This window comes from Cetorhinus maximus, chromosome 10, assembly GCF_964194155.1.
Source record: "Cetorhinus maximus chromosome 10, sCetMax3.hap1.1, whole genome shotgun sequence".
NCBI lineage: Eukaryota > Metazoa > Chordata > Chondrichthyes > Lamniformes > Cetorhinidae > Cetorhinus > Cetorhinus maximus.
Genome location: NC_135888.1, coordinates 16,486,144 through 16,499,692, shown reverse-complemented (window position 1 = coordinate 16,499,692; position 13,549 = coordinate 16,486,144). Strand labels below are relative to the sequence as shown.

The following is a 13,549-nucleotide window of genomic DNA, read 5'->3' as shown; positions in this document are numbered from 1 at the left end:
CAGTTTCCATCTGCCTCCACTGCACTTCTCACTAAAAATGCTCAACAGATGCAGAAATTGGCGGATTACAGAAGTAATCTCAACACAAGGCCAGCGCTCCAGGAACCTAATGATTAAGGGGAATGGATGGGAGGGGTGTTCGGCAAGACTGATGCCTAACAATAAACCTAAAAAGTACTAACAAGTAACAGCAACCACAGCCAAGCTTAAAACTCTGGAAACATTCGCCTGACTCCAATTTTACTGTTAAATCTTTGCAGCAGTGTTATGACAATTTGCGTCATAAGTTGCATTTCAGACATACCCTCTCACATTGTCCGTTGAGTGAATGTTATCGGCTGGTCCAGTACTTCAATCAACAGTGAGAGAAACAGCACACAGTCAGAAATTAAGGATCACAACACAAGGACTTCTTGAGCTTGTATTCTGTTAATAGTCACCCACTTCACCTTCCTAGAGTCTCTTTATTTCTTCATGGGATGTGGGCATCGCTGGTGTTACGATCCCAGCTGATGTTAATGCTGGGCAAGTCAGATCCCAGGTGGAACCTGGCTTGATAGCCCCTAACTTTTATTTTTTTTCGTTTTGTTTGGCAGAGGCGGGTTCAATTGAGGCATTCAAGCGGGCATGAGATGATTATTTGAATTGAAGCAATGTGCTAGGGTACGGGGAAAAGGCAGGAGATTGGTACTAAGTCATAATGCTCATTCGGAGAGTCGGTGCAGACATGATGGGCCGAATGGCCTCCTTCTGCACTGTAACGGTTCTGTGAAACCATGGAGGGGCAGTTACTGAACATGTTCACAGGAGTCCACTAGTGTACTTTTAACAAAAGAACAAAACCATTTATTAACCGAGAAAAGATTAACTATTACACTACTCCCTCATCCCAACTATATCTTTACAGATATATACAACTTCATAAAGATAACACAAATTACAAAATCTATCTTATACTCTAATATTTACAGTAAGTATGCAGTCCATGTAAAGTAACTGGCGAACTGCAGTTGGACACACCACACTCCAAAACCAAGCTTCTATGGATTTCTCATCAACTTTCCATGTGCTCATCACACTGTGAGCCAACCAGTCTCACTCAAACCCTGTCTTTTTCATGAGTGCTTCCAATCTCCATGTTCAAGGAACTTGCCTTGGAGTTCTCTCCCAAATGATGCTTTCACTCAGACATCTTCAACAAGCATCCACCTCCGCGGTTTCAACCTCTCTTTTCAATGTTCATTCCCCTGGATCTCTTTGTGCATTCAAGCTTCACTTCCATATGCACTCTCTCAGATATTCAGCCATGTCAAGCAGAACATCATTGCTCCAAAAGCCAGTAGTAGGGAGACACCAACCTTCAGCTGCCCCTTTGGATCTTTTGGATTCTCTCAAGCCCACTTTGCTTTAAGTCTGCTCCCTGCAGCTCTGTCTCTAACCGGACCTGTTTCAGATTCCTGTTCTTGTCCCTTGACTTGACTGTCTTCCTGGGACCTCTTTCTGTCCCGCTCCCTGGTTTTGGGAGATTTCTTCTTTGTGCTGGGACCTGCTCCCTGCAGCACCCATGTCCTACTTCTGCTAGCACCTTCTGGAGAAATGGCAGTCCTCTGCGGAGATGCAAAAGGTCACCTGACCATCTTTTCGTGCTGTTTCACTTTCTTCCTCTTCTTTCCCTTCTGCACTTACATGCAGGAATAGTTTCCTTCTAAACATAGTTTAAAAAATGAACAGCGCATGTGCGCATGGCCGTTTACCAGCCTGGAACTGAAAATAATGCGACAACTGAGCATTCCCCAGCTGGCCACTGTGCGACAGTTAGGGAGGGAATGAATGTTGAAGGTGGTGGATGGGGTGCCAATCAAGTGGGCTTCTTTGTTTGGATGGTGTTGAGTTCCTGGAGTGTTGTTGGAGTTGCACTCATGAAGGCAAGTGGGGAGTATTCCGTCACACTCCTGACTTGTGCCTTGTAGATAATGGACAGGCTTTGGAGAGTCAAGTGGTGTGTTACTCACAGTAGAATTCCCAGGATCTGACCTGCTCTTGTAGCCACAGTATTTATGTGGCTGGTCCAGTTAAGTTTCTGGTTTAACATACCCAAAGACAACAGAGTAAAGCTGACTCTGAAATGGGCTCTTCCCCTTCGTCCTACCCGCTGTCATTTTGCCCCCCTCCATATCCTCTCAGCTTCTCACTGCCCCATTTCTTCTTTTCCCCTTTTCACTTCACATTCTCCAGACTCTCTGCCCATTCACTTCTCACTTCCACCTTCTCACCCACCTTCCTCCAGCTTCCCTGGTATCTTCTTTCCATTTTCTCCCCCTTCCACCTCACCTGCAACCCCCACCTCCCCCAACCCCACCACACCTGCTTCATCCCTTTTTGTATTTTCTGTTTTCCACCTCCCCATTTTCTCTCATTCTGCCTAAGTCTCTTTCCTCCCCTCCCCTATCTCCCATTTCCCAACATCCAACCACGTCCACACTCTCCCATCTCTTCCACTTCCTGATCACTGGCCCCTTCCCTACCTTAAAGTACTTATGTCACTAGGTCCAGTAGTGCAGGCAGTGCTTTTAGCCTCCAACCTCACTCTTGCATTCCCTGCCAAATTTACGTTCTCTTTCTTTTCATCCTCCTCAAGCCATGCTGTACCTTAATTTTCCCCATTCCATCTGTCTCTATGTTGCGCTCCTCATTCTACATTCCCCCTCCTGCTCCACTTGATTGCATCTGTTCCTGTCTCATTCATGTCACTTAAATCTGCAGTGGCACCTCAGCACATGTCCAATTATTTTCCACCCTCTAACCCTTCCTAAGTTGAAGACTACACTTTGTCTTGACTCCCTGTGTACACTATGGCAGTTGACTAGTTAATCTCACATTATTCAAAGTCAACATCTTGCATTCCTCAGATGATATTCCAGATGTCAGGACAGTGTATGATCATCTGGATCCATACTCCATTATTTATTAATACCACTCATGACCAGGCGTCTTCCTGCTCTTTTGAAAACCATTAGTCTCTTGGCTCAAGGGGAAAATGAGACATTGCCCTTAAAGACTGAATCATAGAATGGTTACAGCACAGAACTGACAAGCCTGTTATGTGGCACTATATCACTTCCTTATGGAAGTCCATGTATGGCACATCAGCTGTATTGCCCTGATCAACCCCCTCTGTTACCTCATCAAAAGTTCCATCAAATTAGTTAAACACGATTGGCCCTTAACAAATCCATGCTGGTTTTCCTTATTTAGAATACATTGGTCCAAGCAACTGAATTTTGTTCCACATTATCATTTTCCACTGAGGTTAAATTGACTGGCCTGTCGTTGCTGGGTTTATCCTTACACCCTTTTTCAAACAAGTATGTAACATTTTGCAATTCTCCAGTCCTCTGGCACTACCCCATATCTAAGGAGGATTGGAAGATTAGAACCAATACCTCTGCAATTTCTACCCTCACTTCCCTCAGGATCCTTGGGTGTATCTCATCCAGTCCTGGTGACGAATCAACTGAATTTTGTTGAAGCAATGTGGGAAGAAAGATGGAAATGTAAGTGCAAAGGATTAGTTACATTACCAAAATAAGTTACAAGAGATGAGGTAATTAAAGAGGTGCTTAGGCAAAGCAAGCTTGTTTCAGAGAAAGGAAAGGCGGCTGCAGATGAAGTTTTGAGATTCTGCGATTGATTAAGAGAGGAGGTTGGAAAAACAAGTCAGGATTCCAACATATTAATGCAGAACTCTCCAAGACTCATACTGAGGTTACATGTTAGGGCATTCTCCTTAACTAAATTTGGACATGCAATGCTCAGGACAATGGATGTTCAAACATTACAATCCAGACAGGTAAGGGGTATGCATGTGTGTGGCAGTGTCAGAAAGGAGAAACAAGGAAAACCAACGAAGTCTTGACTGGTTCCTAACGGACAAAACTTCCCCATGACAAAACTATCACCTAATTTGTTATTAAATGGGCAATTCTCACTCTGATGCCGGGTCATCAGAACAGGACGATGTTTCATTTCCCAGAACACAAAATCCCACGCCTTAACAAGCACAAAATTGGCTGCAATAATAATTAAAGAATAGTTGTTAAACATTAAAATAAAATCCAGCCCACAGGAGCATCACATTATTGACCCCTAAAGTCACATAAAGCGACACACAAGGCTTAAGTTGTATATCCGCTTTGAGTTAGATATTCATTGCCCAAACATCTGCTCCTCTTTAGCTAAGCCAAAGATTCTTTTCCATTATTATACATCAGAGAGCAGTTTTCAAGATCCATGCAGGATTGACAACCTACTGTAGACAATATAGATTATAACCACATCAACTCTGCCAACACAGGAAACCTCTCCCCACTTTTAACAAAACCACAGATCATGTTTTCTAATTACAGTCAAACATGGCTTTGTACTGGTCATTTTGTTTAATGACAAAACGAACTATAACAAGACATTTTAAATCAACAGATGTTATTTTGCTTTCATTATTTTTCCTCCCTTCTGTTTTTAGTTCTGTTGTGTTGCTCCCTTTAGATACCTCAAAGATAACTTGCTTGTGTCACCCCTGACAACACTCTTGGGGAAGTGGTGCCTAAGACCAGACCCTTCCCTTCGACTCTGGGGAAAATGCCTGGTGTCCTCTCACCACTTAAGTCAACATGCATCAGATAAAACCCAGTGATATCTCATGGCAACAACCTTCACTTGTACAGTGCCTTTAACGGAGTAAAGCGCAATATCAGACAAACATTTACAACAAGCTACGTAGGGAGATATTAAGACAGATGAGCAAAAGCTTTGTCACGTAGGTGAGTCTGAAGAAGGGTTTTAAAGGAGGAGGAAAGCAAACAGGCAGAGAGGTTTAGAGAGCAAATCCCAGAGCAGAGGGCCTTGACTTCTGAAGACAGACCAAGTACTTGCTGCAATTGCCCACCTTTACTGGGAGAACCCAATCAGGGAAATCAACTCTCGAGCCCTTGAAGCACAATGACAATCATTCAATTTCAGTGTTTCAATGGTTAGAACCTCTCAGTCTTTAATCATCTGCTTTGTAACTTTCAATACTCCTTGCTGATATCGTCTGTATCACTGTGCAGGGAGTCCCAAGGGTGCATGAAATGCCTAAAATATAGTGCTCCTGGAATGTTTTGCTTATCATTACAGAAACTCTGCATGTAACTCCAATTGTATGCGATCAATTGCAATTTTTTCTGTTACACATATTACTATTTTACAATAGACCGTATCAGATTTTGCTGAAAAAGGCAGTTGATCCATTTCTTCCCTTTACTAACTTTGTCCAATACTGTCAGTGCTGTATATTTTTCACTGTGATCCATAGTAAATCCCATTTGTCATTACATTCAAATAAACTCCAAATTCCCTTCAGAATATGACACAATATTACTCAGAATTCCTTTTACTTTGTGAATTTTGAGCTCAAAGTAAGGAACGTTCACACAGGGCGACAGGCAGGCAAGTGGGGTTAAGGCCACAATCAGATCAAACATAATCTTATCGAAGACAGAGCAGGCTCGATGGGTCAAGTGACCTACTCCTGCTACACACACACACACATGGGCAGACAAGGAGCAAGTAACATTCGCGCCACACAAGTGACAGGCAATGACCATCTCCAATAAGAGAGAATCCAACCATCGCCCCTTGACATTCAATGGCATTACCATACCCAAATCCCCCCATACCAACATCCTGGGGATGACCATCGATAAGAAACTGAACTGGACTAGCCACATAAATACTGTAGCTACAAGAGCAGGTCAAAGGCTAGGAATTCTGCAGTGAGTAACTCATCTCCTGACTCCCCAAAACTTGTCCACCATCTACAAGGCACAAGTGTGATGGAATACTCTCCACTTGCCTGGATGAGTGCAGCTCCAACAACACTCAAGGAGCTTGACAACATCCAGGACAAAGCAGCGCGCTTGACTGGCACACAAACATTCACTCCCTCCACGACCGATGCACAGTAGCAGCAGTGTGTACCATCTACAAGATACCCTGCAGCAATTCACTAAGGCTCCTTCGACTGCACTTTCCAAACCCACGACCATTACCATCCAGAAGGACAAGAACAGCAGATAGATGGGAACACCACCACCTGGAAGTTCCCCTCCAAGCCACTCACCATCCTGACTTGGAAATATATCGCCATTCCTTCACTATCGCTGGGTCAAAATCCTGAACTCCCTCCCTAACAGCACTGTGGGTGTACCTACACCACATGGACTGCAGCGGTTCAAGAAGGCAGCTCACCACCACCTTCTCAAGGGCAATTAAGGATGGGCAATAAATGCTGGCCCAGCCAGCAACGCCCACATCCCATGAATGAATTTTTAAAAATACAATTCACCAGGACATTGGTCCCTGCATGATTCAGTTGGAGGCTATTCCAATGGCACAGCTCCCTCCTTCTGCAGTATTGGTACGAACGCCCCATGAATCAAAACCCATTTCTCCCACAACAATCTTTGAGTCATGCTTTCAAATCTCTAATCTTATTTACCCTTTACTAATTTGCTCGCGGCTCAGGTGGTAATCCAGAGATTAACAACTTTGAGGTTCTGCTTTTTAATTTAGCCCCTAGCTGCTCATACTCCCTCAGGGGGACCTCTTTCTTGGTCCCACCTGGACCACGACAACTATATCCTTCCTCTCCCACTGCCAGTTCCTCTCCGGCCCTGAGGAGATGTCTTTAACTCTGGCACCAGGAAGGCAACATGGCTTTCAGAAAAAATATTGCTGGTGCAGTCAGATTCTTTCCGTATATTCCTAATTTCACAGCAAAAACTTCTCCAGAACCTGTCTCAGATACCCCGAGGTAATGTTCTCAATCATAGATTTCATGGTTCTCTCATCCGTTGAATGAGTTAACTTCTGTATCACATTTTAGTGGAACACAATGAAACATGATTAGTTGGGCTTTCACTGTGTGTGTTTAACTTTACCTGTGGACGGCACTCAATCTTTCAATACTGAGTGAACTACTACAGCCGCAGAATAACATATAGTCAAGATAATTGGAAGAGGGCTGGAGAAAATTGGGGGAGAGTGCCTTTCGCACCCTCAGGACGTTACAAAGTGTTCTCCACTTACTTTGGAAGTGCAGTCACTGTTATGATGTTGACAAGAATGCCAGCCATTTGGGCACAGCAAGATCCCACAAACAGCAAATGAATGAATTGTCAGGCGTCCTGCTTTGACGATAATGGTTAGGGGAGAAATGCTGGCCAAGACACCAGGAGAACTCGCTGCGCTTTGAATAGTATCACAAGGCTTTTTCTATCCACTTCAGCAGGCAGATGGGGGCCTCAGTTTAAAAAGAGGCATGTAAAAGGCCACATCTCCAGCAATGTAACACTCCCTCCATACAGCACTGAAGCGCCAACTGGGATTATATGCTCAAATCCATATTGTGACTTGAATCTCTGACGTTTTGACTCATATACAGGAGTGCTAGCAACTCAGCCAAGATAAACCTTGTAATGGAAGCAGCCATCATAGTGCCTGTAACCTTGCCTTGAGTTGCAGGCCTCGCTGCTATGTGAGCTGAAACTCTTCACTGAATGTGGAGATACATCACCTGGCCGACATGAATGGCACCAGGCGGCCGTCTTTCTTCCACCTGATGATAGGAGGAGGGGATCCCTGAACCTCACAGGGTAGTGTCACCTCCATCCCAGCCGTGGCAGTGATTTCGATTGGCTCGTCCAAATTACCTGGGCTCGTTCCACCAATCTTTGGTTTCGCTGCGGAGGGGAAGAAAATTTCAAAATCAAGCCAAATGTTTAATAGCCGAGTCGCGCTAATATTAAATCCTTCTGGCGCTTTCAGTTCCTTTCATCCCATTCATGTTGATCTGTGAGTCTTGTACGCAAGCTGAGTCGATGTGGAAGAGCTAAGTGGAGCAGTCATGAGCGGAGGACTGGCAGGAGTGGGAGATCACAGGAGTGGGAGGGTCGAAGACATGGTGGCTTTTGGGTTTGTGGGGTGGGGGGGGTTGCGGGGCGTAGTTCGATCACAGGTAGAGGGGAGCAAATCACATCAGGTTTGCTTGAGGTGGGGTTGGGACCAGAGGGGAGATCTCCTGCTCCTCCTGGCCCACAAGCAGTGCTAGAAAGGTACTTACCTCTGGCTCCAGCCTTGGTCACCTCCCTTCAACTAGTGGGTTTCCCAAGACCTGGAAAAAGCATCTCACAACCATTAAAATGGTAAAATTTGAGGCACTCAGCTTTATTTACATATTTAAATAAGTGACCCACCTCTTGACAGCAGGTTAGTCACACCCATCCCACGAACCCAGCTCTATTAAAAGCTGAAGTGGATGCATCAGATGTTCATTGGAGTTAGGGTTGCAGGTTTTGGAAACTTTAATCTACTATTCACCCCTTCGCCCTCCACCGACCCCCACCCCAGTCCCTTGCAGGACTCCGGATTCTTCTTCTAGTGCATGCTTTAACCCCCAGCAGGGTAAGTGTAGTATGCGACGTTATATGGTTTGACAGGTCTGGGTGTATATTAATCTAACTGTAACATCACTATTCTCCTTACTGTGGACAAACAGCTGCATTTCTCTGCTGGCAAACCCCACTACATTGGTCGCAGTGCAGATGTAGACTCCAGGATCTTCCGATGATGGAGATGGGATCATGAGGTTCCCGCTTGCATCAATGGAACGCTGTGGCTCTTGTCTAGGCAAGAGTTCTCTTCCCTGGAAAGGACATTAAAAAACAATGAACGCGTAATATTTTCAGGAGAAAAATGTTTCTAATGGTAATCCTCACGTCAGTCCCTTCCCCATCTCTTGGTTTCATTATCCCGTGATGTAATTTCTACGTAAAAGAGCAGGAAAGTGACCTGTTCTCAATCCTCTGTCAATACCCCAGCATGTTTACTTCACTGTTTTCTCATTCTCTATGCAGGACGTTGCCCATCATGCTCTACACTCGTGTTTTGAATTTATCATCAGGTGATGTTTTGTGCAGGTCAGTCAGACTCCAACGAGTGACAAATTGTCACAGCTGACTGGCAGATCATGGACAGCTTCTGCAGATTAAACTTTCTGCTAGGGGCCCTTTATCCAATAACTGACGTGTACAGTCTACAATGCCAGCAGTTTTGTCAATGTTTGGATCATCCATACACATCAGGGGAACTGCCTGTCTGCTGTTCACTGCAGTCCACTAGAATAAGACCACTTTAAAGCTGGCTATTGGAAAGAGAACAGAGGAACCCTACAGGGTTGGGTTACAGAGGGAGCAGAGGAGAGGCTCTCCCTCTAATCTGCTCTCAAACCCCTAGAGGAACAAACCTGACCATAACATAATTCTTTCCACAGTATTAAATTCTTAGTACTCAACAGGGTGTCAGTATTATGAGTGTAGAGCACTCTACTACTTTTCCCACCCAGGCTCAATACTCCCAGATCAGTGAAGCCCCACACATTAGTATTAAGCTTCCCGACTGTAGAGAAAGCAGTCCCAACTTCTCAATCCTCTCTTCTAAATGGAAACTTCCCTTAGTGGTAACATCATTGTGAAGCTACACTGCACCTTTTCCATTTCTTTTATATCCTTCCAAAATGAGCCGGCAACGTCTACAGCATGGTTTGTAGGTTCAGACTCTTTCCCATTTTCATAGTAACCTATGTTAGGACCCTGTGATTTGATTATTTATTAGACAGTGCCTTGTGGTTAGGTCGTACCTTGGACCAGACGATTGTTGGTTTAGGAGCACCGCTGGCTTCACACAACAGAGTGACAGCCACCCCCTCATCAGTGATGTAAACGGTACGTCCAGGTTTAATCGATGGAAGTACTACATCAAAGAAATACACATCTTAAAAAAGACAATATACAGAGGCAAATTGATATTATTCATAACTTACAATTTCAAAACATATTCTGCACTTTCTTTCTAAAGCAGTCAGTTTCCCTGTGTTCTTCTTTGTTGACCGACTCCAAAAAAAGAGTCCCAAGGGGTTACATCACAACGGCTCTGTATCAAGCACCCTCTAAATTAGTCTCCTCCCTTTGTGTGGAAGCAATTCCGGAATTCAGTGTTTCCCTTGGGTGACCCAGTTGAGGTTGGTATTTATTGATCGAGAGGAATTTGGACAGTGTCAGTATCAACCCCCAGTGCTGTCGGGTCATCCTTCCCCAATCCATTTCCGCTCACAGGTTTTGCTCCCACTCTCTTCAGCCATCACCGGTTACAATGGTGGCCACTGTAGAAAGCGTCCAATCTCATCCAGTGCCACCACAGTCTGGCTGTGTAAAGGAGCAGTTATGCGAAAGGAGGACCACTGATTGCGCAAACTCGTGTCCCTGCAGTTCAGCCAGGGAGCAGGATACCAAACTCCAGGGGAAATTTTCAAATGAAAAGTCCCATCTGTACCTTAATGTTTCCAGTGGTCTGCTCCAGGTTAAATAGCCAAGCTCACTATCAAAATCCTTGTTTAAACAATTCTGATTGCAATTAGCCTCCTTCTGTTTATTGCTTGTTCACTTTCACTAACTGAAGAAATGTGCAGTTCCCTAGGCCACATAGGGACATGGGAACACTAACAGGATACACCAGGTTTATGCTCATCAATCCATCTCCTGAGGCTTCACCTTGACCACGTATCACTGGGAAACAGAGGGTCAGGAACAAGTGCTTCCTCGTGTGGAGAGAGAGGCATCTCAAAGCGCCATGTACGAGCTCAGAGAGCCATTGTCAATGGATTCTGTTTACAAACAGGAGGTGAAACTAAGTAAGAGGACAGCATAGAATCATCCCAATGGACTTCCAGCCTTGGTAATACTGACAGCAGATACGCGCAGGCACCACAATGGAACTAGAAATGGTTGCAAAAATAATCACCGTATCCCTCGCCACCCTACTCACCATGTACGTGCACTGTGATGGTCTTATTAACAGATCCCACTACATTTCTGATGGTGCACATGTATCTCCCAGCATCTCCTTGCTCTGCTCTCTCAATATGGAAACTGCCATCGCTTCGGATTGACAGACGCCTGTCCAAACTTAGCTGCAGGGAAGCAAGGAGGGAATACAGAATAAACTCTCGGAAATGACAATTCTCTAAGAGTTGAAGAACCGTATTACTCTCTGTGTAGTCAGCGTTGCAGGGCACGTTTCTGTTTTGTTTTCCAGTTCTCCCTTCCCCTGTTGTTACTTCCTCTCGCAATGTGCTGACTCCTCCTGCCAGCCATTTCTGGTTTCTCATTCAACCTCTGAGCCTCGTTCCTAATATTGTTGGGCCAACCATCTGGCCACAGAGGGTCTCATAGTCGAATTTCCACATCTGACTTTCATATGGCAACTTTAGAACGGGTCTCACTGCACCGATATCAAGAACAAGAATCTTAACTTATTTTCTCTTCCCCTGACCATACGTTTGAGGATAATTGTAGCATCAGTTGCCCCAGTTGAGGTAATAACAGTGTGGACACGAAAGCACGGGTCTCCCTGATCTGTATAGCTCACGTCAACACTGGGTTTTGCATTCGTTCAACTGGGGTAGCCCCAAGACTGTGGTTTATAGAAAATTTCTTTGTTAATCTTCAACAGCACCTTCCAAACCCCTGACCTCGACCACCGAGTAGAACAAGGGCAACAGATACAAGGGAACACCACTGCCTGCAAGTACACACACCTTCCTGGCTTGCAAATATATCGCCGTTCCTTCACAGTCGCTGGGTCAAAATCCTGGAACTCCCTCCCTAACAGCACTGTGGGTGTACCTACACCACAGGGACTGCAGCGGTTCAAGTAGGCAGCTCACCACCACCTTCTCAAGGGTAACCAGTGATGGGCAATAAATGCTGGCCTTGACCACATCCCGCGACTGAATAAAATAAACTACTGCTCCATATGGTAACTGCGGCTGTCAGTTAGCAGGCAGTCCATTCACCTCTGCAACTTGCAACTGAACCCAGCTCTGATGGATGGGATGAATCTTTCCTCTGCCTCTGTAGGTGAATTGCTCCGCAGTTTTTTTATTCGTTCATGGGGCGTGGGCTTCACTGGCTAGGCCAGCATTTATTGCCCATCTCTAACTGCCCTTGTTCAGAGGGCATTTAAGAGTTAACCACATTGCTGTGGGTCTGGAGTCACATGTAGGCCAGACCAGGTAAGGAAGGCAGATTTCCTCCCCTAAAGGGCATTAGTGAACCAGATGGGGTTTTTACGAGAATCGGCTATGGTTTCATGGCCATCATTAGAGTTTTAGTTCCAGATTTTTATTGAATTTAAATTCCACCATCCACCATGCGAACCTTGGTCCCCAGAGCATTACACTGGGCCTCTGGATTACTAGTCCAGGGACAAATAGCCTGCCTCCCCAGTGAAATGAACTGGAACAGTTTCAGCTTTTGGTGGGTGGAAATTCTAATAACCTATTTAAAATTAAATATCTGAGCTCTCCCCATAGCCACGCGAGTAAAGGCATTGACCACGATCACACTAAGTCATTCAAACCAGAAGGTCCAGGTTGGATTCTTGGTCTGTGCAGAGGTGGCTGATCGCACCACGGACAGCGATTAGGGCCAGGCCCAGGCTTGGGAAAAGTCAGGCCGGGGTTCTGACGTCTGATTGCTATCAGGCAGCCTGCGCTGGAAAGCATGTCTTGGTTTTTGCGATAGCTGAAAGCGCAAGGAGAAAAGTTTCAAGATAGGAAAGGTCTCAAAGCACGTACTCACCAGCTGGTTGTCTTTCAACCAGAAACGTTCAGGGAAGGGGTTACCAGCCAGCACCACACATGGTAATGTCAGAGACCGACCCTCCAGCACATTGACAACCGGGGCACTAGCTACCACATCAGGGGCAACTTTGGACGAAAACAGAAGGATCGAGTCAGGCACGAACAATTCAGCATTTCACTGCAGATTGGACTGTTCTTTGTGATCAGTAAATTCTAGCATCATAACCAGAGAGGAAGAAGATTGTTTTCACTCCAGCTTCCCCTCTGTGAAGCCTCATTAAACCTCCTCATTCTATATAGTCTCCGAGCGGCCACATCCAGCTTTCTAACAGCTGTGGAGCATTCGCTTCAGAATAAATTAAAAAAAATCGAGGTAATCTGAACAAAAAGGGAATCATTGTCTTGTAAAACAATCAGCAGCTATTTTATTTGAATAAAAAATCCTAGGTATTTACTCAAAGAAGGAATGTGGATATAAAGACGACCGCGGAGCTGAGCACTACAACATGGAGTGCCAAGCCTGCCGTGTGAGTCTTACACCTGTCTAAATGTTTGGTTTGAGAGAAATGGCCTGTGCCCCACGTGTCAAATACCTCAATGGTGTAAAAAGGAACAAGGAAAGAGTATGGTCGCCCGACCCATTCTGCCCAAGCCGCCACTAAAATCTGCCGCCGCCCCACCAGAATAGTGTTGGTATTCAGACAATCATACTTCTATTCACCAGGATACATGGAAAACGTAGAATGGGTTGGAACAGATTTACCAACAAGCAGAAACCACCTCCTGCTCATCCAGTGCAAAATCTGGTCT

The 13,549-nt window shown here is 45.1% G+C and overlaps 1 protein-coding gene across 1 annotated transcript in view; it reads right to left on the bottom strand.

Annotated features, from left to right (window-relative positions):
- The window catches only part of LOC144686126 (hemicentin-1-like), a 418,005-nt gene that overhangs the window by 310,646 nt on the left and 93,810 nt on the right, over positions 1–13,549 (bottom strand). Inside the window, 5 exon segments of the mRNA XM_078551270.1 lie at positions 7,616–7,781; positions 8,584–8,743; positions 9,737–9,849; positions 10,921–11,065; positions 12,738–12,865. Of these exon segments, the coding sequence (XP_078407396.1) occupies positions 7,616–7,781; positions 8,584–8,743; positions 9,737–9,849; positions 10,921–11,065; positions 12,738–12,865 (712 nt within the window).